Genomic DNA, 25,945 nt, shown 5'->3' on the forward strand with positions numbered 1-25,945 from the left:
AGAGTAGATGTTAAGTTCTGCTTGTTGGCAGGTTTCCAGCATTTACTAATTAGTTTCCCTACTTAAATGCTCCCGGCAGTTTCCCTTGGCCACTGTGTTCTTCACACTCTGCCCAAACGTGTTTTGTATGTAGTCTGCCTTTGAGCTCTGCTTAGACACTTACAGCTTTTCTTTCTAAAGAACCCTTCAGTAAGTATTGATTTGTATTTTCTTTAGTTAATAATTCATTGATTATAAAAGCAATTAAAACACTAGAAAACATAAAAAGAAAAAATCCTTTTCATTCTACCACCAAATGAATCAGTGTTAACATTTTAGTGTGTGTTCATCTAGTCTCTTTTTGTGGGTTTATGTATTTTATGTGGAGGTAGGGGAGAGAACAATAGGTGTAAAACATTGTTTTTTAAAAATGCAAATCTTCTCAAGTTTGCTACTGGGTGTGAAGAGCAACTTTTAAAATAAAATTTTATAGAATAATTTTAGAATGTTAAGTTGCAAAGATAGTACAGAGATTCCCATATACCCTTCACCTAGCTTCCCCTAACGTTAACATCTTACATAACTGTGACATATTTGTCAAAACTAAGAAATTAATACTAGTATAATACTATTAACTAAACTACAGACTATTTACATTTCTTCTGTTTTTCTAATGTTCTTTTTCTGTTCCAGGATCCAACCTAGGGATACATATTGCATTTAGTGGTTTGTTGTTGTTTTGAGACAGTGTCTTACACTGTTGCCCAGGCTAGAATGCAGTGGCATGATCACAGCTCACTGCACTGTTGGCCTCCTAGGCTCAAGCAATCCTCCCACCTCAGCCTCCCGAGTAGCTGGGATTACAGGCATGTGCCACCATGCCTGGCTAATTTTTGTATTTTTAGTAGAGATGGGGTTTCGTCATGTTGGCCAGGCTTGTCTCAAATTCCTAACCTTAGGTGATCTGCCTGCCTTGGCCTCTCAAAGTGCTAGATTACAGGCATGAGCCACTGTGCCCAGCTCTTTTTTCTTATACTTAATTTTATGTCATGAACATTTTGTCTTTGTCATTAAATAGCTTTTGAACAATACTTATTTTAAGAGCTCTATAAAAGTTAATCACAGGGATAGATGTGCTCAGATGCAAACTTTTCTGGTAAACTTTTTGTTGTTGGCATTTCATGAGGGGGAGTGTTACAAAACACATATACAATTGACCCTTTAACAACACAGAGTTTGAACCGTGTGGGTCCAAAGATGGATTTTGTCAACCAGAAAGTATTTGTGGGATGCGAAATTTCCATATACAAAGGGCTGACTTTTCATACACACAGATTCCATAGGGATGACTGTGGCACTTGAGTGTGCACGTGTTTTGGTCCATACAGAGGCCTTGGAACCAATACCCAGATACACCAAGGTATGACTATACAGAACAAAACATTTTTATTAGTGGGATACTTGAATCAGATGTGTTAGATTGTAACAGTTATTTTGCATGCACTGCTCTAGAAGTAGAGAATAAATAGGCAAATTTAGTTTTCTTTGAGAATATATTTAACAATATTTTAGGTTGACTTAAATGCAGAAACATTTAAATGAGCTATTTGTGAAACTGTTTTGGGGGTTATAGTTGCTTGGCATTTGGCATAGCTTCTTTTGATCAGTGTGTGTGTGGCGGAGGGGGGCGGTGTACACATGGTATACACATTTCATGTGCACATAGTCAATATTAGACTTTAAAAAAAATTAGAGATGATGTCCTGCTATGTTGCACAGGCTGGTCTCAAAGTCCTGGCCTCAAGCGATCCTCCTGCCTCAGTCTCCCAAAGTACTGGGATTACAGGTGTAAGCCAGCACACCTGGCCCATATTTAGGCTTTTAATATTAGTCTAGTAACATCCACCTGAGTTTGGAAATACAGATTTATAGTAAATTGTGCTTATACATTTCTATATTCAGTTTTGAAAAATATCTTTTAATTTACTTTTCTTTTTTTTTTTTTTTTTTTTTTTTAAGTCTCGCTGTGTTACCAAGCCTGGAGTGCAATGGCGCGATCTCAGCTCACTGCAGCCTCCGCCTCCCAGGGTCAAGCGATTCACATGTCTCAGCCCCCTGAGTAGCCGGGACTACAGGCATGTACCATCGCACCCGGCTAATTTTTGTATAGAGACGGGGTTTCATTGTGTTGGCCAGACTGGCCTTGAACTTCTGACCTCAAGTGATCTGCCTGCCTTGGACAAAGTGCTGGGATTACAGGCGTGAGCCATTGTGACCAGCTTTTATTTACTTTTCTGTTATCCATCATTAATGTTTATTTAGTTCTAGGTTAAAGGTATCATATATAAAAAGTGAAGATGCCTAGGAATTTTCTTACATGTCTTTTAGTGTTTTATTGATGTTTATGGTTTGAATAATATTAGTTTGTCTATTTAACATGAAGCTTGAAATTAGAGCGACTTGGATTTAAATTTTGTTGTTTTAAAAAATAAAGCCATAAAGCCAAATGCTTTTTAAGAACTATTAGGTATACCATATTAAGGAAAATATTATAAAATTCATACTGTGGTTTTACCTCCTACGGTTGCTCAGTTTAATAAAAACTTCATTGCCTGTAAACATGAGTGTAATAGAAAAAACTGAATTGATTTTAAGTTACTCAGTGATTACATTAAGAACAACTTGGCATTTATTTCAAAGGAAATAATTCCTTTGAATTTCACAGTATTTTTTAGTAAATGGGTATTGGGTTAAAGATTTTGTATGATATGTGTTTTTCATAAGTTAAGTATTTATTATGATAGAGTTCTGTCCCTAAGAGATTAGTGTTTATTAGTAAATTTCTAAACTAGAGGTTTATTATGAAGGTTAAGTGACCCTTTATTAATTTGACACAGTTGTAAGATTAATACGTAGAAATTATCACTGAGCTAAAGAATAAAAACATGGAATTTTGATCTACAATGTTTACAGAAAACTGAATGCACTGACTCTATGAGATCAAATCTGTTCATTCACATTTTCAGAGTTAATGATCATCGTTTTCTAGAGAGTACCTCTGCTTTCTTACTGCTACCTTAAAAGCACACACCTTCTCTTTCTGTGGTGCGATCTGTGAATTTTTAGTGGAGAGAGCTGTGTGATTGCTCATATAGAATGTTCATCCTTTTGGTGTTGCTAGAGGATGGTATTTGATTTCCCTGTATATGTTTTTATACTGCAGTATAAAGCACTAACTAAGAGTTTCTTTGAGAGTTCTGAAGGTTGATTTTGTGTGTGTGTGTGTGTGTGTGTGTGTGTGTGTGCGCGCGTGCGCGCGCTAGGATTGTTGCCCTTGGTACTGATGACCTTATTGAATTAGCTAAGACAGAGTGACTCATCTGCTGGATTTGCACATATCTTAGGGCAGACATTATGGGCGCTCCAATTTAATTGTCTAAATTTCATCACCAGTGTTTCTTGCTATAAATGCGTACCAAGATTAAGGATGACTCCAGGATAGAGTTATGACCAACACTACTAAAGGTAGAGATAGTATTTTGTATCATCTTCCATTTTAGCTTTTTCTTTTTTTAAAAAGCTAGTTTTTTAGCAAACTATTTTAGTAACATTTTCTTAGTATTTGCCAAATACTCACACAAAATTGTTTTATATATATGTGTGTGTGTGTGTTGTTTTACACACAAATGAATCTCTCTATATATATATTGTTGGATTTCTGTTCCTAAAAATCAAAATACATGATTAAAAGGGACTTTGTCAGATTCACTGTGAGATATGGGGTTAAAGTGTTTGAGTTTTCTGGGTCTAGAAGGGAAGAGGGAATCTGATGTTCAGGTCATTGTACAGTGACACCGCAAGTCCAGTTGCTGTCGGGGGATTGTTTATAGATGGTTGTTGTGCCTTGAAGGTTAGACTTTGGACATTACAGACAGTAAAACACTATTAATTGTATTCTTACCAATGTTAAGTTAAATTCTTCTTGTATGTTATCTCAATTTTCTGCCTTCATGGGAAAGTATTGTGGTAGGACATTAGTGGTTTATGTAAGATTTTAAGGGGAAATGTGAATTACCCTCAGTGGTACGAACTGACCCTTGGTGAAATGGCCATGTGCCTTCTTTCTTACCTATCTCCTAATATTTTCCCGTGCACACCCTACATTCCAGCTCTAAGGAACTACCTGGTGCTCCTGGAGGAGGCCGTGTTCTTTTAGGTTTGGGGGGTTTTGCATGCTTTCTTCTTAATCTGGATTGCCCCTGCCCTAGCTAACTCCCATCCACCTTTCAGGACTCAGTATAGGGACCAGCTTTCCCAGGGAGCCTTTTTTGTTGCTTATTTCTGTCTTTCCTTCTGTTCTGTATTGAATGTTTTGATAGCACCAGCACATGGGTCTGCAATTCTGCCACATGCTCATTTTCTTGTCTGTCTCTCTCACTAGACAGTAAGCTCCTTGGAGTCAGGGAATGTGTCCTTTGTCTTTATTTCTAGTACTTAACTCAGTGCCTGACACACAGAATAGGTGCTCACAATATACTTGGTAGAATGCCTCAGTGTGTGGATAGGGAAATGAATGAATTCATTGTTTAATTTTCTCTTTAATATTGATAGTTGCTTAAAAATCATTTTTATCTACTAAGTAACCTTTTGTTAGCTTAATTCAAGCAACTATATCTGAAATAAATAAATGCCGGCCGGGCGCGGTGGCTCACGCTTGTAATCCCAGCACTTTGGGAGGCCGGGGCGGGCGGATCACGAGGTCAGGAGATTGAGACCACGGTGAAACCCCGTCTCTACTAAAAATACAAAAAAATTAGCCGGGCGTGGTGGCGGGCGCCTGTAGTCCCAGCTACTCGGAGAGGCTGAGGCAGGAGAATGGCGTGAACCCGGGAGGCGGAGCTTGCAGTGAGCCGAGATTGCGCCACTGCACTCCAGCCTGGGCGACAGAGCGAGACTCTGTCTCAAAAAAAAAAAAAAGAAACGCCACTTTAGGCTGGGCGAAGTGGCTCACACCTGTAATCCCAGCACTTTGGGAGGCTGAAGTGGGAGGATTGCTTGTGCCCAGAAGTTCGAGACCAGCCTGGGCAACATAGACCCATCTTAAAAGAAATGCCACTTTATTAATATTTTAGATTTATCCACAGAAAAGTAAATTGATGACAGTTTAAATATACATAAGCATATGCTTAATCTTTCTTGATCATACTGGTTTTACTTATCTTTTACAGAGAAATGAGAGGAACCTGGTTTAAACTGCAGTTCAGGGAATTTTGATTAGATATAATTGCCAGAAATTAAGGTACCAGATATTGAAGTGATTTGTAAGTAATGTAATTGATTTTTTTCAAGAGTTAAAAAGAGGGGTGAGTGGGGGGTTATGAATTATGAAGCAATTCATCAACATTGCCCTCAGATTTAAAAAAACGAAAGAAAGAAAGATCTGTTTAGGAATGTGCAAATACAACCATATTAATGGATGGATGCTTAAAAATAGTCACGTACCTTTGTAGTTTTGTGTATAGGTGTGTACTTTAAATTTTCACCTAACAAGGGAACTGTCGCAGATGTCCTTGCTTTTGACATAATGGCTCTGATTTAAGGCAACTAGCAGACTGTACTGAGAATCTCCCCTCCTTAGCTTTTTTTTTTTTAACTCTTCTTTTTCAGAATAATTATAAATAATTCAGAAATCTTTGTCAGTGTTAAGAATTAACAGGAAATTAATGTGTATATTGAAAGACCTACCCAGTGGTTAAAAAAAAAAAAAAAAAAAAAAAACAGCCAGACTGTGGACACAAAGAACACGGTTTTTGAATGCCATCCTCTTGATTGTTTTAATGTAATGAAACATGGCAGTTTGCTGTGCCCAAAATTTAGTTATGTTGCTATGCTTCTAACTATAGACATTCTTTCCTGGTTGTATTTGAACAAAATTACTGTAGTATAAGCCAAATTCCCTCTCATTGCTAGTGAACTCTGAAAGAGCACATTAAGCATCAAATTTATAATCATACTTGTGAATGGAGTTCAGTGTTCTCTTTCCATGTCATTCTGCAAGAATCATATTTGGAATAATTTAGGACAGCTTTACTAAATTTATTAACATAATACTTGTTATAAGGATGTGCTTAAGTTCTGGATTTTCTATGCTTACAGTGCAAACGTCTTCTTTGTGAAATAAGAGACAGAATTTTACCTGTAATGGTGATATAATAATGCCTTGTCTTTTAAAATGCTGTTAATTTTCAAAATGTCTTTATATCCAGAGTTTTTTTGGTTTTCATAATAGCTCTGTGAAGTGGGTGTCCTAATCTTACAAATGAGGGAATGTAGGCACAGAAAGGTTGACTGACGGTCAAAGGCATGCAGCATTGTAAAATAACAAAGTATTGTTATTTTCACAGCCAACATTTACTGGTGCTCACTATATGTTAAACACTGTTTTAAGATTTTTGCGTGTATTAATTAATAAGTGATTGGGCTTTGGTGTCAGATAAAAATTTAAGTCTAGCCCTTCTGATCAGTTCTTGATCTTGGGAAAGCTACCTAACCCTTTTAAGCCTTGGTTTCCTTATTTGGAACACAGAAATATTGGTAGTAGGTACCTTATTGGTTGTTTGGATTAAATGAGATAATCCAAATGACTCTATGTGTGGCATACAGTAAGGTAAATTAGTTTGCTATAGAAAAATAGGGTGGTGGTAGACAGCATTTAGTGTAATTTTTAGCCTCTTGGTAAAATTGTTTTCTTTTTTACTAAGTATCATAGTCGATGCAGTTACATATACCTATTTTATAGAAAAATACTGGTATTACAACAATAAGATTATAGTTCCATATAGTGCCTATAACCACCTCTTTTCTTATTGTCTCCTAATTATCTTTTAGTTCTTAGTCTTCCAACAGTGGGGAGAAACCAAAGGGGGGGTTAAGAAGTCATGGAGAGTGTCTGAGGCATCCAGTGGACACCCACGGTCCATTGGGTTATGTTCATTCCAGGAGTACTTTGGTATGTCAGTTGCTTGGAACTCAGAATGTGTTTTCTTGTAAAAAGTATCCTTCTAAATGAGGCACAAAAAATCTTTACTCCCCGATACAACTGACATGCTGGATATTTGCACTGAAAAACAGTAAAAGCAAGCAAAAACTGTGCAATACATTGGCAGCATTAATCAAAACAATTAAACAATACAATTGAATAAATATTGATTCTCAAGAGATGAAAATAATTTCTGGAAATTCATGTAGGGACTTTTTAATGTTTTTAAGAGCTTAACGAGTTGGTACACTGATTGTTTAATATGTTTAATTTCATTTCAAAGCTTATGACTTTTCATTGATAGTTAATAGGTAGATCACTATCGTTTCTCTTAATTTTATGTGCAGTCATTAAATTCATTGCAGGATAAGGGTTGGAGAATGCTTATAAGTAGAATGAAGAATGAGACGAATAGAGATGTTTCTGACTTAATTGGCCAAAATCCCCTAGAATACATTTTAGAAGAGTCGGGCAAAGAGAGTATATATTCACCTAAAAGAAGTGGTTTATGGTAGAATTAGTTCAGCCCTGGGCAGTTTTCCAAGCCAGAGATAAAGCATGGCGTATATTTGAGCTCCTGGAGAAAAGAAAGGGATAATAAAGAAGAGGGACAGGATTGTTGCCCACCTTAAAGTGAGGTGTAGCAGCATCTCACAAGGAGTGTAAACCAACACCTGGCATGCTGATTTTATATATAAAATTGAAGTTCGGAGTTGAAATTGTTGTTCGGAGTTGAAATTGTTGCATTGAAGTTCAGAGTTGAAATTGTTGACTGTGGGTACATGGTTTTGGAAATGTTCATTTTGGCTATCAATCATATTTGTTCTCTAGTTAATATATAGATTAAAATGAGACTATTCCCATAACCCCTAATAAAATGCCTGATACAGAGTAGGTATTCAGTAAATATTAGTGTCCCTGTTTGAATGAGTTTGAGTTTTTTTGTGCTGTGAAGGGTAAATAAATTGACCAGAAATTTTTCAAAAATATATTGAAATCTCTTGTAACTCTGGACTGTAATTTATCACTGTAATGTCACTGTTCTGTGATTCTGTGGCATGCTTGTTCATACCGTTGATTTTCTGATTTACTGATTTTTCTGAACTGGTTTGGAGGGGTCTTGTGGGATAGGAAGATATGGAGGGTGGATTTTGAAGATAGCTCTTCGAGGGGAATTATGGTGAATGAGATTTAGGAAATGTCACTGGGGATGAAGAATTAGTCTGCTACTGGCTAAAATGGGTTTTTAGAGCTGGAATGGAACCTTAGAGGTGGTTTAATCTAACCCCTCATTTTACAGCTATGGAGGTAAGTATAGAGAAGTGAGTTGTGCAAGTATTATAGCTGTAGTAGAGAAGCCAGAAACATCATAGAACTTAGACTATCACATTTTTACTTATTCTTCTGAAAAAGAATGGTAACATGTGCATATTATATTACTTTTTAAAATGATGTTATATATTAAGTACTTTTTATTCAATCTTTTAGACTTTTGAGTTTGTTTAAATAGATTAACTGAACTAACTGTGCTGCCAGAAAGCTCATAAGGAATATTATTCTTTAGAAATGAGAAATTCTCAATGTTTTTCTTCTGTTTTTAGGTTAAGTCAGCAAACAAAGAAAACATGGTATTTTGAAATATGATTAAACTCCTGATGCTGCAGCAGAGGCTAAGAATATTAATGGCCAGATCTAGGTAAGTTGAAGTTTATTTATTTTTTACATCACTAAGCCTACATTTACAATTATTTTTTATTTTTATTTTAAATACAGATGAGGTCCCGCTATGTTGCCCAGGCAGTTTCTAACTCTTGAGCCCAAACGATTCTCCACCTCGGCTTCCCAAAGTGTTTAAGATTACAGGCGTGAGCCACCACTCCTAGCCTATAATTTTTTAATGAGAGAATTTAATAACGTTTTCTTGAACTGCAACCATTTTTCTTCCTGATTGCTGACACCATCTCCCTACTCCCAAAGGATGAAGAGAAATGGCTTTAATTAACTAAGACATGTTTACTGATTTAAAGTATTCAGCAAACTTGTTACAGCATTGCTCTTCCCAAACAAAAGCTACCTTTTATTTTATTTTTATTTTTAATTTAATTTAATTTTAATTTTAATTTTAATTTTAATTTTATTTTTTGAGACAGAGTCTTGCTGTGTTGCCCAGGCTTGGAGTGCAGTGGCATATCATAGCTCACTGCAGCCTTGACCACCTGGGCTTAAATGATCCTCCCACCTCAACCTCCCAAGTAGCTGGGACTACAGGTGTGTGCCACCATGCCCAGCTAATTTTCTATTTTTTTATGGAGACAGAGTCTTACTGTGTTGCCCAGGCTGGTCTTGAACTCCTGGGCTTAATTAAGCAGTCCTCCAACAACAGCCTCCCAAAGTGCTGGGATTACAGGCGTGAGTCACCACACCCGGCCTACCTTTTGTTCTTAAATGTACCCTATTGGCCGGGCGCGGTGGCTTACGCTTGTAATCCCAGCACTTTGGGAGGCCGAGGCGGGCGGATCACGAGGTCAGGAGATCGAGGCCATCCTGGCTAACACAGTGAAACCCCGTCTCTACTAAAAAATACAAAAAATTAGCCGGGCGTGGTGGCGGGCGCCTGTAGTCCCATCTACTTGGAGATGCTGAGGCAGGAGAATGGCGTGAACCCGGGAGGCGGAGCTTGCAGTGAGCCGAGATTGCGCCACTGCACTCCAGCCTGGGTGACAGAGCAAGACTCCGTCTCAAAAAAAAAAAAAAAAAAAAAAAAAAAGTACCCTATTTACTTTTGTATGTTGCTGTCTTGAGGGAGCATAATAAAATCATTTGTCTTTTTGCTGAGTTACGAACTTGGAGGAGTATATGCAAATGAGATCACATGGTTGTTCCTCAAGTGTTTACAATATTAATGCATATTATTAGGTGTTACATAGCTCAGATGTAGTCTTCAAATATTAATCCGGTGGTCATAAATGCAGGATATCTAGTACCTAGCCTTTTCCCTTGCCTAAGAGTTTGTGGTTTAGGAGAAAGAATCAGCGATGTGGATGAAAACTTCACATTAAAGAAGTCTCCTTTCAGGAATTGGAAGATTGACCACAACTGCCTATGTTCCAGCTGTGTCTATCCCTCACTCATGCTAAGCCTATTCTTTAGCCTTACTGAGGCCACCTGTTTTTTTTGTTTTGTTTTGTTTTGGGTTTTTGCCCCATTTTCTATTTTGTTAGCTCTCTTCTTTCTTTACTTCTTTCCTGACTGGATGTGATGATCTGTCACTTCAAACCCCTGTGTTGCCAACATCCTTTAGTATCCTTGCCCTCTTACCTTCTGACCCTGGGTCAGTTGAACTGTCTATCCTGTGGACTGCTGAGCACAGCTAGCAAAACAGCATAATCTTGCCTCTGCAGCCTCTGCTGGGTTCTCATCTCAACCTACTTAATAATCCTGCTCTCTTTTCTTGGGTAGCTCCTTGGTGACTAATCCTGCCATTCTCAAGTCCCTCATTCTACAAGCCTTGCCTTCTCTTTTACAAAGGAAATGTAGGGTGATAAATGTTACCTACTTCAGCCTCTTTTCTATATTCCACCCACCCTTATATCTTTCCTCTCTCCTCAGAGAATGAAGCATTCCTCCTTCTCTGGATAAACCTCTCAATCTGGGCCCTGGAACTCATCTCTAGTATCCCCCTCTGTCTTGATCCATCAATTAGCCCTTCTCTTTTGTTTTTCCTATGTTTTTAAACTTTCTTGACCTACTGATTATAAGCCGGCATAAATCTATGTCATCTTAAAATACGTAACTCAAGTAATGTATTCTCTTTTGAATATATTCACACCCTACCCCTCTCTATTCTTTATTTTCTCAACCAGTTCTTGAAAGACCAATTTCCATCCTCTAGGGGTTACCTCTTTATCTTCCACTTGCTCATTGCAGTTTGGCGTCTGTCTCTGCTATGGATGGTGCCCTCCTGCTTGATGCTTACTTTTCTTAGTTTGTACTATTCTGATCTTTTTTTTTTTTTAATCCTTCACAGGCTTCTCTCTACTCCTGTATTTAAACACATTTGTATTTCCCCAGAATTTCAACCACAGACCAGTCTTCATACTATCCTTGAGCCAGTGTTCAAGAGCTTAAAATGTGACATGTGTTCTAATGTTTTACCTTCTCCCTGAAACACATACTTATGTACTTAACTATTGCACTTGGACATTCCCTGGGCTCTCAGTTTAACATATCTGAACAAATCATTACCACTTCCTCTTGAAGACTACAGTTTTTTGTATCTCAGGTAATAGAACCCTGCACTCTTCGTCTGCCATTCTGGAAACTGCCTCTGTTTTCCATTATATCAAGTCAGTTCTTTGTTGCCACTGACTTTTCCTCTTAAATGTTCCTTAAATTTATTCTTTTCTTCTTCATTCCTACCATTGCTGCTCTTGTTTCAGGTTTTTATCATATTGCATTTTTTAATAATCCCAAACTGATTTTCTTTTTTTTTTTTTTTTTTTGAGACGGAGTCTTGCTCTGTCACCCAGGCTGGAGTTCTTTCCTCTGAGCTAAACTCCTACTTAAGTTTATCATACATTTGGTTATTTAAAATGCACTTCTGACCGTGTCACTTTTCTACTTAAAATACATCGGTGGTTTTCCATCATGTGTGGGATAAATTCCTTTCTCTTTGGCATGGCATACAAGGCTCTCATATTACATATTAGGCATTTCATTAATTATTGTTGTATTGAACTCAAACATTCAGTGTGGATAGAGTCCCCAAGTAGGTTGCACTGCCACTCATATATCACTTAATGGTGGAGATACATTCTGAGAAATGTGTCATTAGACAGTTTCGTCACTGCGCAAACGTCATAGAGTGTACTTACACAAACCTAGATGGTATAGCCTACTATACACCTAGGATATATGGTATAACCTATAGCTCCTACTCTACAAATCTGAGCAACATTACTGTACTGAATACTATAGGCAGTTGTAACACAATGGTAAGTATCTGCATTTCTAAACATAGAAAAGGTACAGTAAGAAAACTATAAAAGAGAAAAAAAATGGTACACCTGTATAAGGCACTTGCCATGAATGGAGGTTACAGAGCTGGAAGTTGCTCTTGGGTGAGTTGGTTAGTGGGTGGTGAGTGAATGTGAAGGCCTAGAATGTTATTGTACACTACTGTAGGCTTTATAAAACTGTACACTTAGGCTACGCTGTTTGTTTAAATACTTTTTTCTTCAATAATAAATTAGCTTACTATAACTTTTTTACTTTATAACCTTTTAATTTTTTGAAACTTTTTGACTCTTATAATAATATTTAGCTTAAGACACACACATTCTACAGCAGTACAAAAATTTTTTTTATATCCTTTAAGATTTTTTTTCTGTTTTTAAAATTTTTAATTTTTTTTAACCTTTGAAACTTCTGTTAAAAACTAAGACAAAGACACAAACACACACATTAGCATGGGCCTATACAGGGTGAAAATAATCCATATCACTGTGTTCTCCTCCTACATCTTGTCCCACTGGAAAGTCTTCAGGGGCAATAACATGGAGCTATCATCTAGGAAAACTGCACCTTCTTCTGGAATACCTCCTGAAGGACTTGCCTGAGGCTGTTTTACAGTTAATTTTTTTTTTAATAAGTAGAAGGAGTATACTCTGAAATAATAGTAAGATGTATAGTATAGTAAATACATAAACCAAGTACATAGTCATTTATCATTATCAAGTATTACGTACTATACATAATTTAATGTGCTATAGTTTTATACACTGGCAGTGCAGTAGGTGTTTTTTTTTATACCAGCATTATCTCAAACACATGAATAATGTGTTGCACTGTGATGCTGTGATAGCTATAGCGTCAGTAGCTGACAGGAATTTTTCAGCTCCCTTGTAATCTCAGGGAACCACTGTCATATATGTAGTCTGTTGCCGACCAAACATTGTTATGTGGCTCATGACTGTATATCCCTGCCAGCACGAGAGGTTCTACCTTAACAGGTAGCTTATGAAGATGCCAAGTGGAAGGATGATTTTCCTGCTCCTTTTGAGAAAAAAAAAGTTTAAAAACATTCCTTTGGAGCATCATCTTTTGAGGCAAAAGCCATACTATAGTAATCTTTTAGCTCTTCATATTTCACAAGGAGGTCGGGGAAAATGAATATGTAATTTCAAGAAGACTTTTTAAAAATGTCTCTATCAATTATCCCTTTACTTAAAATTTTTTATATTACTCATCCTATAATTAATATTAAACATTTACCATTTTTAAAAAAATTAAATGTTTATAGAATATGTGCCATGTCTGAGGCAGGAGAATCTCTTGAACCTGGGGGGCGGAGATTGCAGTGAGCCGAGATCACGCCATAGCACTCCAGCCTGGGCAACAAGAGCGAAATTCCATCTCGGGGGATTTAAAAAAAAAAAAAAAAGAATATGTGCTGTGTAAGTTGGTATGCTTAGTGCCCTGGAAAATGAACAAGACAAGATTTCCTGTCTTTAAAGAGATCACAGCAAAGTGGTGCAGAAAGATAAACATTGCAATAGAGTATGATAAAGGCCACAATAGAGTTATGCCATTCTATTGTGGGAACACTAGAGGCAGGCTATCTTCAAGCTCATTGGAAGATCAAGTCTCAAATCTAGGGAACATGTCCCTAGCTTGTTCAGGCTGCTTTATGGTTGGGCCCCATTTGTCTTCCAGTCTACCCTGTAGTCCAGTCATACTGAACGCCTCATTTTCTCCTGAATGTGATGTGACACTTCATGACTTTTGTCTTGTCTCAGGTGCTTATTTCTTTTTATTTTGCTTAGCACATTGTTTCTGCTCCTTTTAAATCCCAGCTCAAATAGTGCTTCCTGCCCTGCCTAAACCAGAAAGTTAGTTGCTCCCTTTCATGTGCCCACAGTACTCTGCTCATATCCTAATATAAGGTTTATCACAGTGCATTATCTATTTACATCTCTCTCTCTCTCTCTCCCCCTTGACACTCACAGCTCTTCAAAGACAAATATGGTGACTTACGTGTCCTTGTACTGTGATACTTAGCTGGCATATTAGTTAAAGCAAAAATACCAAATATCATGAGTCTTAATTAACTTTACTATTATATGTTATCATATACACTTTTGGTTTATATGCTAGTACACTTTTTCATCTTTTTAATACTTATACCTGCTAGGGATCCTTCACATTTGTTTAATACAGTCCATTTAAATCGCAGGTCCTATAGCACCTACTATATGCTAGGTATTGTGTTAGGTACTAGGAATGTAAAAATGAGTAAGGTTCATCCGTGCTGGCAAGGGGCTTACAATGGAGGAAAAAAGACAGATAAACAGACACCTGCCACAATTTCTACTCAGTACAAAGTGTGATAGATGCTATGATACTAGGAAGCCCAGGGTGCTTTGGGTTAACCATATGCATGATGGTCATACATAATAGTATAACTTGCCTAGTTGCTTGGAGTCAGGGAAAGCATCCTAGAGGAACTGCACTTTGAGTTGAATCTTGAGAAAGGAAAGAAGCAGAAAGGGAGCAGCTTGGAAGGATGTGAGAGACCAAGATGCTCTGGGGAAACTGCAGCTTGTTTATTCTGACAGGACTAAGAATAGGGCTTGAAACAGAGCAGAGAGAGTCTAGACTGGATCTGTTAGACAGGGATTACATTGTATCTGATCGGATCTATCATACTGAAGAGTTTATACTGTTAAACTGAAGATAGTGGAGAGCCACTGAATAATTTTCAACAAGCTTCAATCAAATTTATGTCTGTAATGTTATGTTTTGTAGCATCTGTGCTTCCTTCCCTCCTCCTTTCTCATATATTGTCATATTCTGTCTGATTATTTCCCTTATTTGTAAGTGATGCTTTGGAGTTTTCTTTGCTCAGTTGGAGTGTTCTTAAACATTCAATGTCAGGTGTATAACCACTTATGTCTAACCTTCTGTGGGAAAGGAGTATTAAATAGACATGCTATATCAGTTTTGCCAGTATTCTGTGTGTTACTTTACTGCTTAATTTTGAGTTGTCTTTCTCTCTTACCAAGGCACTATTCGAAATTTGATTTTGTTTTAATTACCAATGAACTCTTGTCTTATGGAGACATAAAAGATACTACAATGAGTAACAACAGTCAAAATACCTGCCAAGCCAGAAGTTCACCATCCCTTTGGTGATTTTTTATTTAAAGAACAAGCCAGGCCTCGTAGTCCTGTAGTCCCAGCTACTCAGGAGGCTGAGGCAGGAGGATCACTTGAGCCCAGGAGTTTGAGCCCAGCCTTGGGCAACATAACGTCTGCCTGCCTGCCTGCCTGCCTGCGTGTCTGTCTCTGTCTCTCTGTCTGTCTCTCTCTCTCTCTCTATCTGTCTCTCTGTCTCTGTCCCTCTCTGTTTCTCTCTCTCTGTCTTTGAAGGACATAAAATTCCTGATAAGCCACAAAGGGTTAATTTCATTATTAACTCTTGAACACAAATTAATTATTTAAATAATATTATATATGAGACCTTAAGTTGGTTTGTTTTTTAGATGATTTTAGAATAGGTCACTGACCTTTGCAAATTTAACTAGAAATTTGAGATTTGTTTGACATTATTAACGCCTCACAAAATTTATTCTCATTATTACTGAGTAAAATCAACTAGCTAGTTATATAAAATCTAGCTGCAGCCATATACCTTGTTGGACTTAATTTTCTGCATCAGAATAATGTTTGTGTTAGATGATTTCTAAAGTCTTTTTCTGTTTACAGTTTTTGTATCCTTCATCTAATAAATTTTTCCAAATTATTTTTCATGTAGTGCACACATGGTCTTCTGAAGAAGCCATGGGTAGCTGCTGTAGCTGTCCAGATAAAGACACTGTCCCAGATAACCATCGGAACAAGTTTAAGGTCAGTAAAACTGGTTGAGTTATGTATCTTACTGCCTAGTTGGGTGTTCTTCTTTTATTTCACTTAACATATCTTATTTCTGGCTTTTATCACCAAACCCTTCTATTTCCCTTTCTTTCCACTCTGTCTTTCTTGATTTAATAAACGATGACAACATTTTCTTACAGTATGGAATTTTTTTTAGTTTTCCTTCGGTCCTCTGTATCTAATTAGCCATACCGTTCTGGTAATACTGTTTTTAAAATGCCATTTTACTGGGTGCCTTTTCAATCTCATCACTGTCTTTCAGTTATTTCATGCATGCCTGTGTGATTTCTTAACTGGACTCTACCTCAAGTCACCCTCTGATTCATCCTGTAGTCACCATCAAATTAATCTTCTTCTTTCATCATTCACTAACCTCTTTGCTAAAATTGTGTGGTGTTATTTTACCTGTAGGCTAAATGCTCCTATAGCTGTTTTGTGTCTGATAATTTGACCTCTATCTGTTACAAAGAATAGCCTTGATCACACAAACCTAGGTGTAAGTCTGTCACTTTATAAGCTTTGTGACCTTGGGCAGGTTACATTATTACTGAGTCTTAATTCCATTTTTGTACAATGTAGTCTAGGATTGTTATGAGGGTTAAATACATGTAAAGCTCTTTTCCTACTCCCAGGGGAATAGTAACGCCTCCCTAAATGTTATCTACTGCTCTTAGTCTTTGGACGTTTTCTGAAGCTCAGCAGTACAAAGCCTTTCCTTATATGAACTCTATGCCAATCTATTTTGGTGTCTTTGAAAGGTACTTTTTTTGTTCTGCTTTAACATTGTATCTTTATGATGTCCCCTTTATCTCCTGACCCACTAGATTTCCCCTCTGGTTTTATTTTCTGTGTAAATTTATTTATACTAGCAGTCCAGCTAAAGGCCCTCCTCCTCTTAAATGAAGGTGTCTCAACAACCTTAGACCACAGTTCCTGCCTTCTGCAGCCTCTGTTGCATTCATTTGTCAATTAATCATACACTATTTTGTGGTATTGACTTTGTGTTTCTACATTTTGTTTCCCCAGTGGGAATGTAAATTTCTTACAGATCCGAACTGGGTGTTACACGGCTACATAGTCCATGCCTGATACACACATTGGTTGATGAATGACTAACAAATTACAAATAACTAATTAGCAACAATGCATTTTCCTGACGAATTGGTGACATATTTGCATGACTGTCACCTTCTTTTTTTAGGTCATTAATGTGGATGATGATGGGAATGAGTTAGGTTCTGGCATAATGGAACTTACAGACACAGAACTGATTTTATACACCCGCAAACGTGACTCAGTAAAATGGCACTACCTCTGCCTGCGACGCTATGGCTATGACTCGAATCTCTTTTCTTTTGAAAGTGGTCGAAGGTGTCAAACTGGACAAGGTAGAACCTTTGTTTTTTTCCCAAATATTGTATTTGAAATTGTTTTTTCAGCTATTCTGTATACAAAGATTAAATTAATATTTTTCTTCTGAAAAAAATCCCCAAATAGATTGTTAAGAAAAGATATAGTATACTATGTATTAATTTATCAACTGTTTATTAAGCACATTGTCTGTGTGAGAAATTTTGGCTTGTGTTAACTTTGATTTTTCAGTAAATGATTGGGCCTGCTAAATTGACTAAGTGTCTTTATCATTGATTTTTTTACTACCTACTACTTGAATGGCCTTGACAAGTTACAGGACTTCCATTGAATGTTAAATTTCTTCTCTATAAAAGGGAAATGGCAATACCTATCTTTTAGTTATTGTAATAATTAAACAAGATAACAATTGGAAAACACCTAGGGACTTTCCAAGGGGCCTGTTATATGGCAAATGATCACCTTGGAATAGTGAGTTGGGCTCCCCCTGCTGTTAAGAAACAGACTAGCGTAAGTGCGCAGGTCTTGATTTCATTAGCTTTGTTTTGGGCCATCTCCCTTAGATGAATGAAAATTATTCTATGAAATTTTGGCGGGGGTTTGTTTTGAAACAGGGAACAATCATTAATTTATCAGATATTTATTTAAAAGGGATTTCTTACTCTTGGTGCATAGAATGCTTACTTTACAATTCTGCTGTTTGTCAAGTGTTCCTATAGTTTTTTTTAAAGGTATGTTAACTATTTTTCCCTTTTGGTTTATATTTGTAGGAATCTTTGCCTTTAAGTGTGCCCGTGCAGAAGAATTATTTAACATGTTGCAAGAGATTATGCAAAATAATAGTATAAATGTGGTGGAAGAACCAGTTGTAGAAAGAAATAATCATCAGACAGAATTGGAAGTCCCTAGAACACCTCGAACACCTACAAGTAAGTACCCTTTTTCCTTTTCACATTTTGAATAACAGACGTTTAGTTGTAAGCTATAGATTATGGGTATTTAATCAATAACACACTAGAAATCACCATTGGATAACAGAAGTATAATGGTTGTCAGTTTTTAAAAACAGCTGTAGGCCGGGCGTGGTGGCTCACGCCTGTAATCCCAGCACTTTGGGAGGCTGAGGCGGGCAGATCACGAGGTCAGGAGATCGAGACCATCTTGGCTAACACTGTGAAACTCCATCTCTACTAAAGAAATACAAAATAATTAGCCGGGCGTGGTGGCGGGCACCTGTAGTCCCAGCTACTCAGGAGGCTGAGGCAGGAGAATGGCATGAACCCGGGAGGTGGAGCTTGCAGTGAGCTGAGATCATGCCACTGCATTCCAGCCTGGGCAACATAGCAAGACTCCGTCTCAAAAACAAAACAAAAAAACACAGCTGTAGTTCTAAGTACTTCAAATATTTAAAAAATGAAAACATTCAGTATTTCATACTATGTAAAATATGGAGTTGGGGGTAATACTATTTGTGCTCTGATTCTGCTGTCTTGTCAGAAAGACCTCCTGTAATCCTCTCAGTACAGATTCGATTCTTACTCATTTTTATTCTCTCTGCCCCACCCCCCTTTTCCTTAAACCAATAAACAAAAACTCAGCTCCAGGATTTGCTGCTCAGAACTTACCTAATGGATATCCCCGATATCCCTCATTTGGAGATGCTTCATCCCATCCTTCAAGCAGACATCCTTCCGTGGGAAGTGCTCGCCTGCCTTCAGTAGGGGAAGAATCTACACATCCTTTGCTTGTGGCTGAGGAACAAGTAAGCATGTGCTACTGTGTAACAGCAATAATGATTGTTCAGAGTTAGGGTATCACTGTGCTAATACTGGAAGATTTTATTCAGCTTGAAGTTTAACTTTATCTGTTTGTAAATTACTTTGGTAGTGAACAATCAGAGGAAATAGCATATATTTGCTGGTTTATGCTCAAATATATGTGGATATTCAGGGGAACTTACCATTACAGTAGCTTGTGGGTTCACAGAAGAGGTACATCTATAGATTAAGAAAGGCATAACTAATGGTCAGTTCCCATTATAAGAACGTCCAATGGATTAAGAGTTTATGCTGCTTTTCATATTTTAGCCATTATAGTCAGTGAACTACTAGTAGGAAGGTAGATTTTGCTGTTAATGTTATGGAGTTATTTAGTGTTCCCAAGTATTCTAGTTTTCATGTGTGGAATGAAGTATCTGATTGGAACCTCTGTATTAATTAGTTATACTTATGTTTTGTAAACCATATGTCACATTAAAAAGTTTTTAGTGTTTTTAAAATAAGTTTCTTTGTGTTCTTTACATAATGAGTTGTTATATTATTTAGTGTAATTACATGAGTCTTGCTCTGTCGCCCAGGCTGGAGTGCAGTGGCATGATCTCAGCTCTCTGCAACCGCCACCTCTGGGTTCAAGCAGCTCTCCTGCCTCAGCCTCCCAGGTAGCTGGGATTAGAGGCGCAGGCCACCACATCCAGCTAATTGTTTTGTATTTTTAGTAGAGACGGGGTTTCACCATGTTGGCCAGGCTGGTTTTGAACTCCTGACCTCAAGTGATCCGCCTGCCCCAGCCTCCCAAAGTGTTGGGATTACAGGCGTGAGCCACTGCGCCCAACCCTTGTAAATATTTTTATATTATCTCCCCAAAATACCATTAAGCTTTTCTAAATAGTGATAATTTCTTACTTGGTGGCATTTATTTTATATATATGCATTTTACAGAACTCTTATTAAATCTAGTGGAGTTAATCTTCTTATACAGTCAGATCATCAGTAAATAAGGATAAACTTACCTCTTTTCAAAGTCGTTATTTCAAGTCGAACCTCTACAACAGCAGCAAAATGATAATCCCTATTTTGTTCCTGATTTTTATTTTTTACATAATATTTATCATGTTTAACAATCAAATATAATGTTGCATGTTATTTTATTTTATTTTTTGAGATGGAGCCTCACTCTGTTGCCCAGGCTGATATGTAGTGGTGCAGTCTCGGCTCACTGCAACCTCTGCCTCCCGGGCTCAAATGATTCGTGTGCCTCAGCCTCCAGAGTAGCTAGGATTACAGGCACTCACCACCACGCCCAGCTAATTTTTGTATTTTTAGTAGGGACGGGGTTTCACCATGTTGGCCAGGATGGTCTCGAACTCCTAACCTCAAGTGATCCACCCACTTCAGTGTCCCAGAGTGCTGGGATTACAGGCATGGGCCACTGCGCCCAGCCTGCATGTTATTTTAAAGTCGTTATTCTTTTATCAAATTAGGAAGACATTTCTACATTTCTCCTTCTCTTTCCACCTTTTTATTAATAAAAAAAAATAGGTACAAAAGTTTTGAAGTAAGAGTACATTTGGAGAGAAAGTAAATAAAATTAACTGTTGTCAAAATTAACTGATGTGGTCAGGCTTTTTTTCAGTTTTGTTTTTTTAAGTAAGTTAACTAATTCACTTTCTGTTTTGTTTTAGGTACATACCTATGTCAACACTACAGGTGTGCAAGAAGAGCGGAAAAACCGCACAAGTGTGCATGTTCCATTGGAGGCAAGGGTTTCTAATGCTGAAAGCAACACACCAAAAGAAGAACCAAGTAGTATCGAGGACAGGGATCCTCAGATTCTTCTTGAACCTGAAGGAGTCAAATTTGTTTTAGGGCCAACCCCTGTTCAAAAGCAATTAATGGAAAAAGAGAAACTGGAGCAACTTGGAAGAGATCAAGTTAGTGGAAGTGGAGCAAATAACACAGAATGGGACACTGGCTATGACAGTGATGAACGAAGAGATGCACCCTCTGTTAACAAACTGGTGTATGAAAATATAAATGGGCTGTCTATCCCTAGTGCCTCAGGGGTCAGGAGAGGTCGTCTGACATCCACCAGTACCTCAGATACCCAGAATATCAACAACTCAGCTCAGAGAAGAACTGCATTATTAAACTATGAAAATCTACCATCTTTGCCTCCTGTTTGGGAAGCCCGCAAGCTAAGTAGGGATGAAGATGACAATGTAGGACCAAAGACCCCATCTCTAAATGGCTACCATAATAATCTAGATCCAATGCATAACTATGTAAATACAGAGAATGTAACAGTGCCGGCAAGTGCTCACAAAATAGAATATTCAAGGCGTCGGGACTGTACACCAACAGTCTTTAACTTTGATATCAGACGCCCAAGTTTAGAACACAGGCAGCTTAATTACATACAGGTTGACTTGGAAGGTGGCAGTGACTCTGACAACCCTCAGACTCCAAAAACGCCTACAACTCCCCTTCCACAAACCCCTACCAGGCGCACAGAGCTGTATGCCGTGATAGACATCGAGAGAACTGCTGCTATGTCAAATTTGCAGAAAGCACTGCCACGAGATGATGGTACATCTAGGAAAACTAGACACAATAGTACTGATCTGCCCATGTGAGCCTGGGAAGCATTATGTTGTTTGCACCTTTGTGAAGTTTTTAAAAATGAAGATGCAAGTGCTTCATTTTCATTTCTAAACACTAACTCGTTTTATAGACTGATAAATTTTTTTCTGAATATTTCATGTGCATCTTTAACTAAAGGGAATTAATGTAGAGCAGGTACTCCTTAACACTAATTTCATTATATACTACTCGTTGTACAGCAGCATTCCCGTTTTCACAGTGCCTATTTAAAATGAGAGTTGAAGTAAATGACATGCTGGTTGATTTTTATCAATATTCTGGACTTAACGCATATCTTTTATGTCTAAGTCATGGTTGGCTTTTAAAACTTTTTATAAAGCCTCTTGACAATGTGCATTGCTAACAGGTAACTATAGGCTTTGAAAGTAATGCTCGTAGATTCAGTGTTCACAGTATGTGGCCTCCAGCATGTAACATGAGGAATCCTTTATTTCATTAATTAATGGCTTTTTGACTTGAGCCAAAACATATGTAAAGGAAACAGAAGTACCACACCTCCTCTTATACCAGTCAGCTCCTTTGCCTTCAGTGTTACTAGAAAGCGGGCTGTGTCCATGAGTATGGTTTGCTGTTGGTGCACTGAAAGGCAGGAAGGAGACAAGATTTTCTATTTACTCATCTCATGATGTCATTTGAAGGGCATGTCCAGATATAATAGGCTCAAGAATCAGTCTCAGGTCACTTTACCCAAAAACGTTTGAAAATCTGAACCACAATCTCTTGAAAGTTTTTCTCCTATAGATTATTGACAACACATTGTTTTCTGGAGGCATTTGTGCCATTAAGTTTCCATTTATCTTCAGTTTTTTTCTTTGGTGTTTGGGATGTCTTATTTTGTTGCCTTATGTCCTTTTCAATTTAAAATGTTTGAGTTTGTATATAGTTTTGAAATTGGATTATGTGTTCATTGTTGTTTAGTTTGCATTTTTGTCAAATTATGGTTTTGAAGGTTCATTTGGAACTTACTGTTATTCTATAACAGGGTTGCCCTTGTCCAGTATTTATTTATATGCTGTTTACTTTTCAAGTTGATAAAAACATTCTCTCAATTCTAAATTTACTTGTGTCCATAGGTGATCTCTTTAGCAAACTGAGAAAAAAAGGAAGATACTTTTAACATGCAAAGTTCCCTCAAGGTGTACCGTGTTTTCTCTGTGGGCACTCTTCCCCAGCACTTTAGCAGTAATTCCCCCAGCTACACGCTGCAGTTGTACTCTGTCCACTCTAGTGTTCCTCAGCTCTGCTGTCCTTTTACTTGTAGCTGGATCTTTGATTATCCTTTGATTTCCATGAAATATTAATATTGTTGCCAGCATAGCAGGTACGGTGGAAGTCTTGTAGCAATGAGATTGTATCATAATTTAGGATTTAAAATGAATTAAAGTTTATATAAACTGAAGAGTCTCCATATGTCAAACTCTTGGAAAATCAAAGATGTTCCAATTTCCTGAACACTAAGAATACGAGAGAAGGTAGAGTGGAAAAGGTTAGGTAACCTTGCAAAATATTTTACTATTTTCTCTAAATATGAGGAAGTTTGAGATTATGATCTGGATCTACCAGATATAACTAAGGTTAATTTAGCATGAAAAAGTTTTAGTCATATTAGCATCCAACCTATTCAGTAACCGAATCATAGGACAATGATGGATTAGGAGAACAATAGAGTGGGATCATTATAAAGAAAATAAATTATTAAAGGTGTCTTTATCGTTTTCAGTGCCATTTTTAGTGTGTTTATTATAAATCAATATCAGTGTATTTTATCATTCTATGTGCATAGCAGAATTTTCTTTTCCCCCTTTTGTTCCCCTGTGAACTTGGTGCTTATTAAAGTGTTCACTGTTCTCTTAAAAGAGAGCAGTGGTATAGGTGTGCAGTTTCCGTGATGCAGGTTCCATTTTTAATATATTGTTCCACTTATCCTTTCTTCTGAATAAATTGCTAATTGTGCCAAATTTATGTAATAGTTTTTGTAATGTGGAATAAGAATTATGATGGAACCATTGCACATAGTTTTTTCTGAAACAACCAGTCAAGGCAGAACATTAATCTCCAAATGAAAGGGCTGATCTATTTATTCATTTTGGAGGTTAGATACTTTATTCTCTTTCCGTCATCCTTTTCATTGTTTCCCCCGGATTCTAATTAGTTTTTATTTTTTTTAGATAACTCCAATATAATCATTACAGTTTATGCTTTAAATACTATGTGCTTTAAAAAGGAAAATGGGACCAATTTGTCTGCTAAGAATTTGATTTTAGGTACTATAAGAGTATTAGGAAGATATATACAACTGGTGTTAATTTCTAGATATTTTCTAGAAATCACTTGTGTTCCTATTTAATAAAAGGTAATTTAGAATACTACTTGTCCTTTGCAGTAGTTTAGTAATGGGCATTAAGCTGTGTCCTGGAAGGATGTACCTATTACTAGGTGCATTTTAGAATGAAATATTAATATTTTATTAGCGTATAATTGTGGCCATATATCTCAGATTTTCTGAGGCAGATCTAATTTTAGATAATTCTGTTGGTAGACCATGTGATCCTTCTTTTTGGTTTTGGAAATATCATTGTTAATGTTTTCCCTCCAAATAGAATACTGTTTTATCCATACAAATCATAACAGCATCTATCCCATGCCAGGGTTGGAAACTGATACTGGTATTACCTGTGTTTTTTCTTAGTGTGTTTTATTTCCCAGTTTCATCTTTTAAAAATGAAAATATGGTGCCTTCCCTCCCTCCAGGAAGACTGGCAGATAGTTCCTTTTATTTACTGCTGCTGTGGAGTGATGAGATATGCACTTTACTCTTGAAGATTCAGCAAAAAGCTTTTCACTTCCCAGTATATCCAGAATACATCATATCTGGGACTTAGGAAAATTTGCCAAGCAATCTTTGTTTTTATAGATGCTAATGTTGACCCTCTCCAGCGTTCAATGTTATAAATAGAACAAGTCAAGCTAGTGTTTATCTCCTCCCCCTCCCCAAAACTGTGGCACAGCATATAAAAATGTACCTCAATAATGTTCTATTAAAAATGGGACAGGGGCCTTATGTTTTCATAATTTCCCAACAATGTGTTGCCATATTTTTGCCTCAAGGTAAAGGTTTTAACAGATGAAAAAGTACTTCCCAATTCCCCCTGTGCTATTCCTAACCTATAATGCCCAAATGTTTTGTGCAATGTGTAGTGTGTGTGTATAAATACATATATTCTTGAAATAGACATACCATCAGAGACATCATTCACAAGTAACTGATGTATTGGCATCTCATTCGTATTTCTGATGTGTGAGGTATATGGTACTAATTACCTTTTCCTTGATGTTTGCCAAATTTGAATAAAGGCATTGGTACGAAATTACAGAATGTAAAGAAAATGTTTTTGGCTTGAAAAATTAACAAATATTTTATGACATACCACAGTATACTCTGCCCAAACCAGCACCCTATCTATCTTTCCTGTTCTTTACATCCCTGTTCCCCATCCCCCATCCCTACTTCCTCATTTTTTTGGGGTATAACACAGTTCTTTTGTAGCATCATTATAATTGCAGTTCTATGGCAATTGGACAGTTATAGCATGGAAACAGACTGGTATAAATAGTACAGTAGTCACCAGTGTGCCACATTTGCATTAGTAATGCAAAATATACATTTTATAAAGGACAAACTGTGTGTTATGTTTTATTTTCATTACATTGTATAATATTGTAAGACTATTGTATGTCCTAATTTGCATTATAAATGTTTTTTTCCTACGTAAAGGCATAAATATAGCAACTTTGTATAAAGGTAGCTTATTAGATTTTTAATTTTTTCTTTTATAAAAAATTGTCTAACAGTGGGACTACCATTGCCAAATTGTATATGAAATATGAATTTTACCCCCATGGTTAATTTCTTTTATAAACATTCCATATTTCTCTAATAAAAGACAAGTGATACTGTACGATGCATAAATTGTATCTTAATGCTGTTTCAGATCAGCATTTTAAATTTTGGTTTGCATTTTTAATATTGGCAAAACGTAACCACTGTTAATTAAAATAAAACCTTGTTGTATATGTAACAACATAATTTGCCCTCTATCCCTTCCCACCCTTTGTTCTCTATTTCTCCCTATCAGTGCCAACTTCATACATTTTGTAGCATGGCAATAAAATATAACTTTTA

The 25,945-nt window shown here is 37.0% G+C and overlaps 1 protein-coding gene across 5 annotated transcripts in view; it reads left to right on the plus strand.

Moving 5' to 3' along the window:
• Positions 1-25,945, plus strand: part of FRS2 (fibroblast growth factor receptor substrate 2) — a 108,598-nt gene extending 82,653 nt beyond the window's left edge. For all 5 annotated transcript variants that reach the window (XM_032170712.2, XM_058424979.1, XM_058424978.1 and 2 more), the window contains 6 exons: positions 8,620-8,714; positions 15,834-15,925; positions 17,154-17,340; positions 18,094-18,252; positions 18,922-19,085; positions 20,784-25,945. In XM_032170712.2, coding sequence (XP_032026603.1) covers positions 15,860-15,925; positions 17,154-17,340; positions 18,094-18,252; positions 18,922-19,085; positions 20,784-21,734 — 1,527 coding nt within the window. In that variant the 5' untranslated portion in view covers positions 8,620-8,714; positions 15,834-15,859 and the 3' untranslated portion in view covers positions 21,735-25,945. The remainder of the gene's footprint in view (positions 1-8,619; positions 8,715-15,833; positions 15,926-17,153; positions 17,341-18,093; positions 18,253-18,921; positions 19,086-20,783) is intronic.

Source organism: Hylobates moloch, unplaced genomic scaffold, assembly GCF_009828535.3.
Source record: "Hylobates moloch isolate HMO894 unplaced genomic scaffold, HMol_V3 SCAFFOLD_12, whole genome shotgun sequence".
NCBI classification, from domain to species: Eukaryota; Metazoa; Chordata; class Mammalia; order Primates; family Hylobatidae; genus Hylobates; species Hylobates moloch.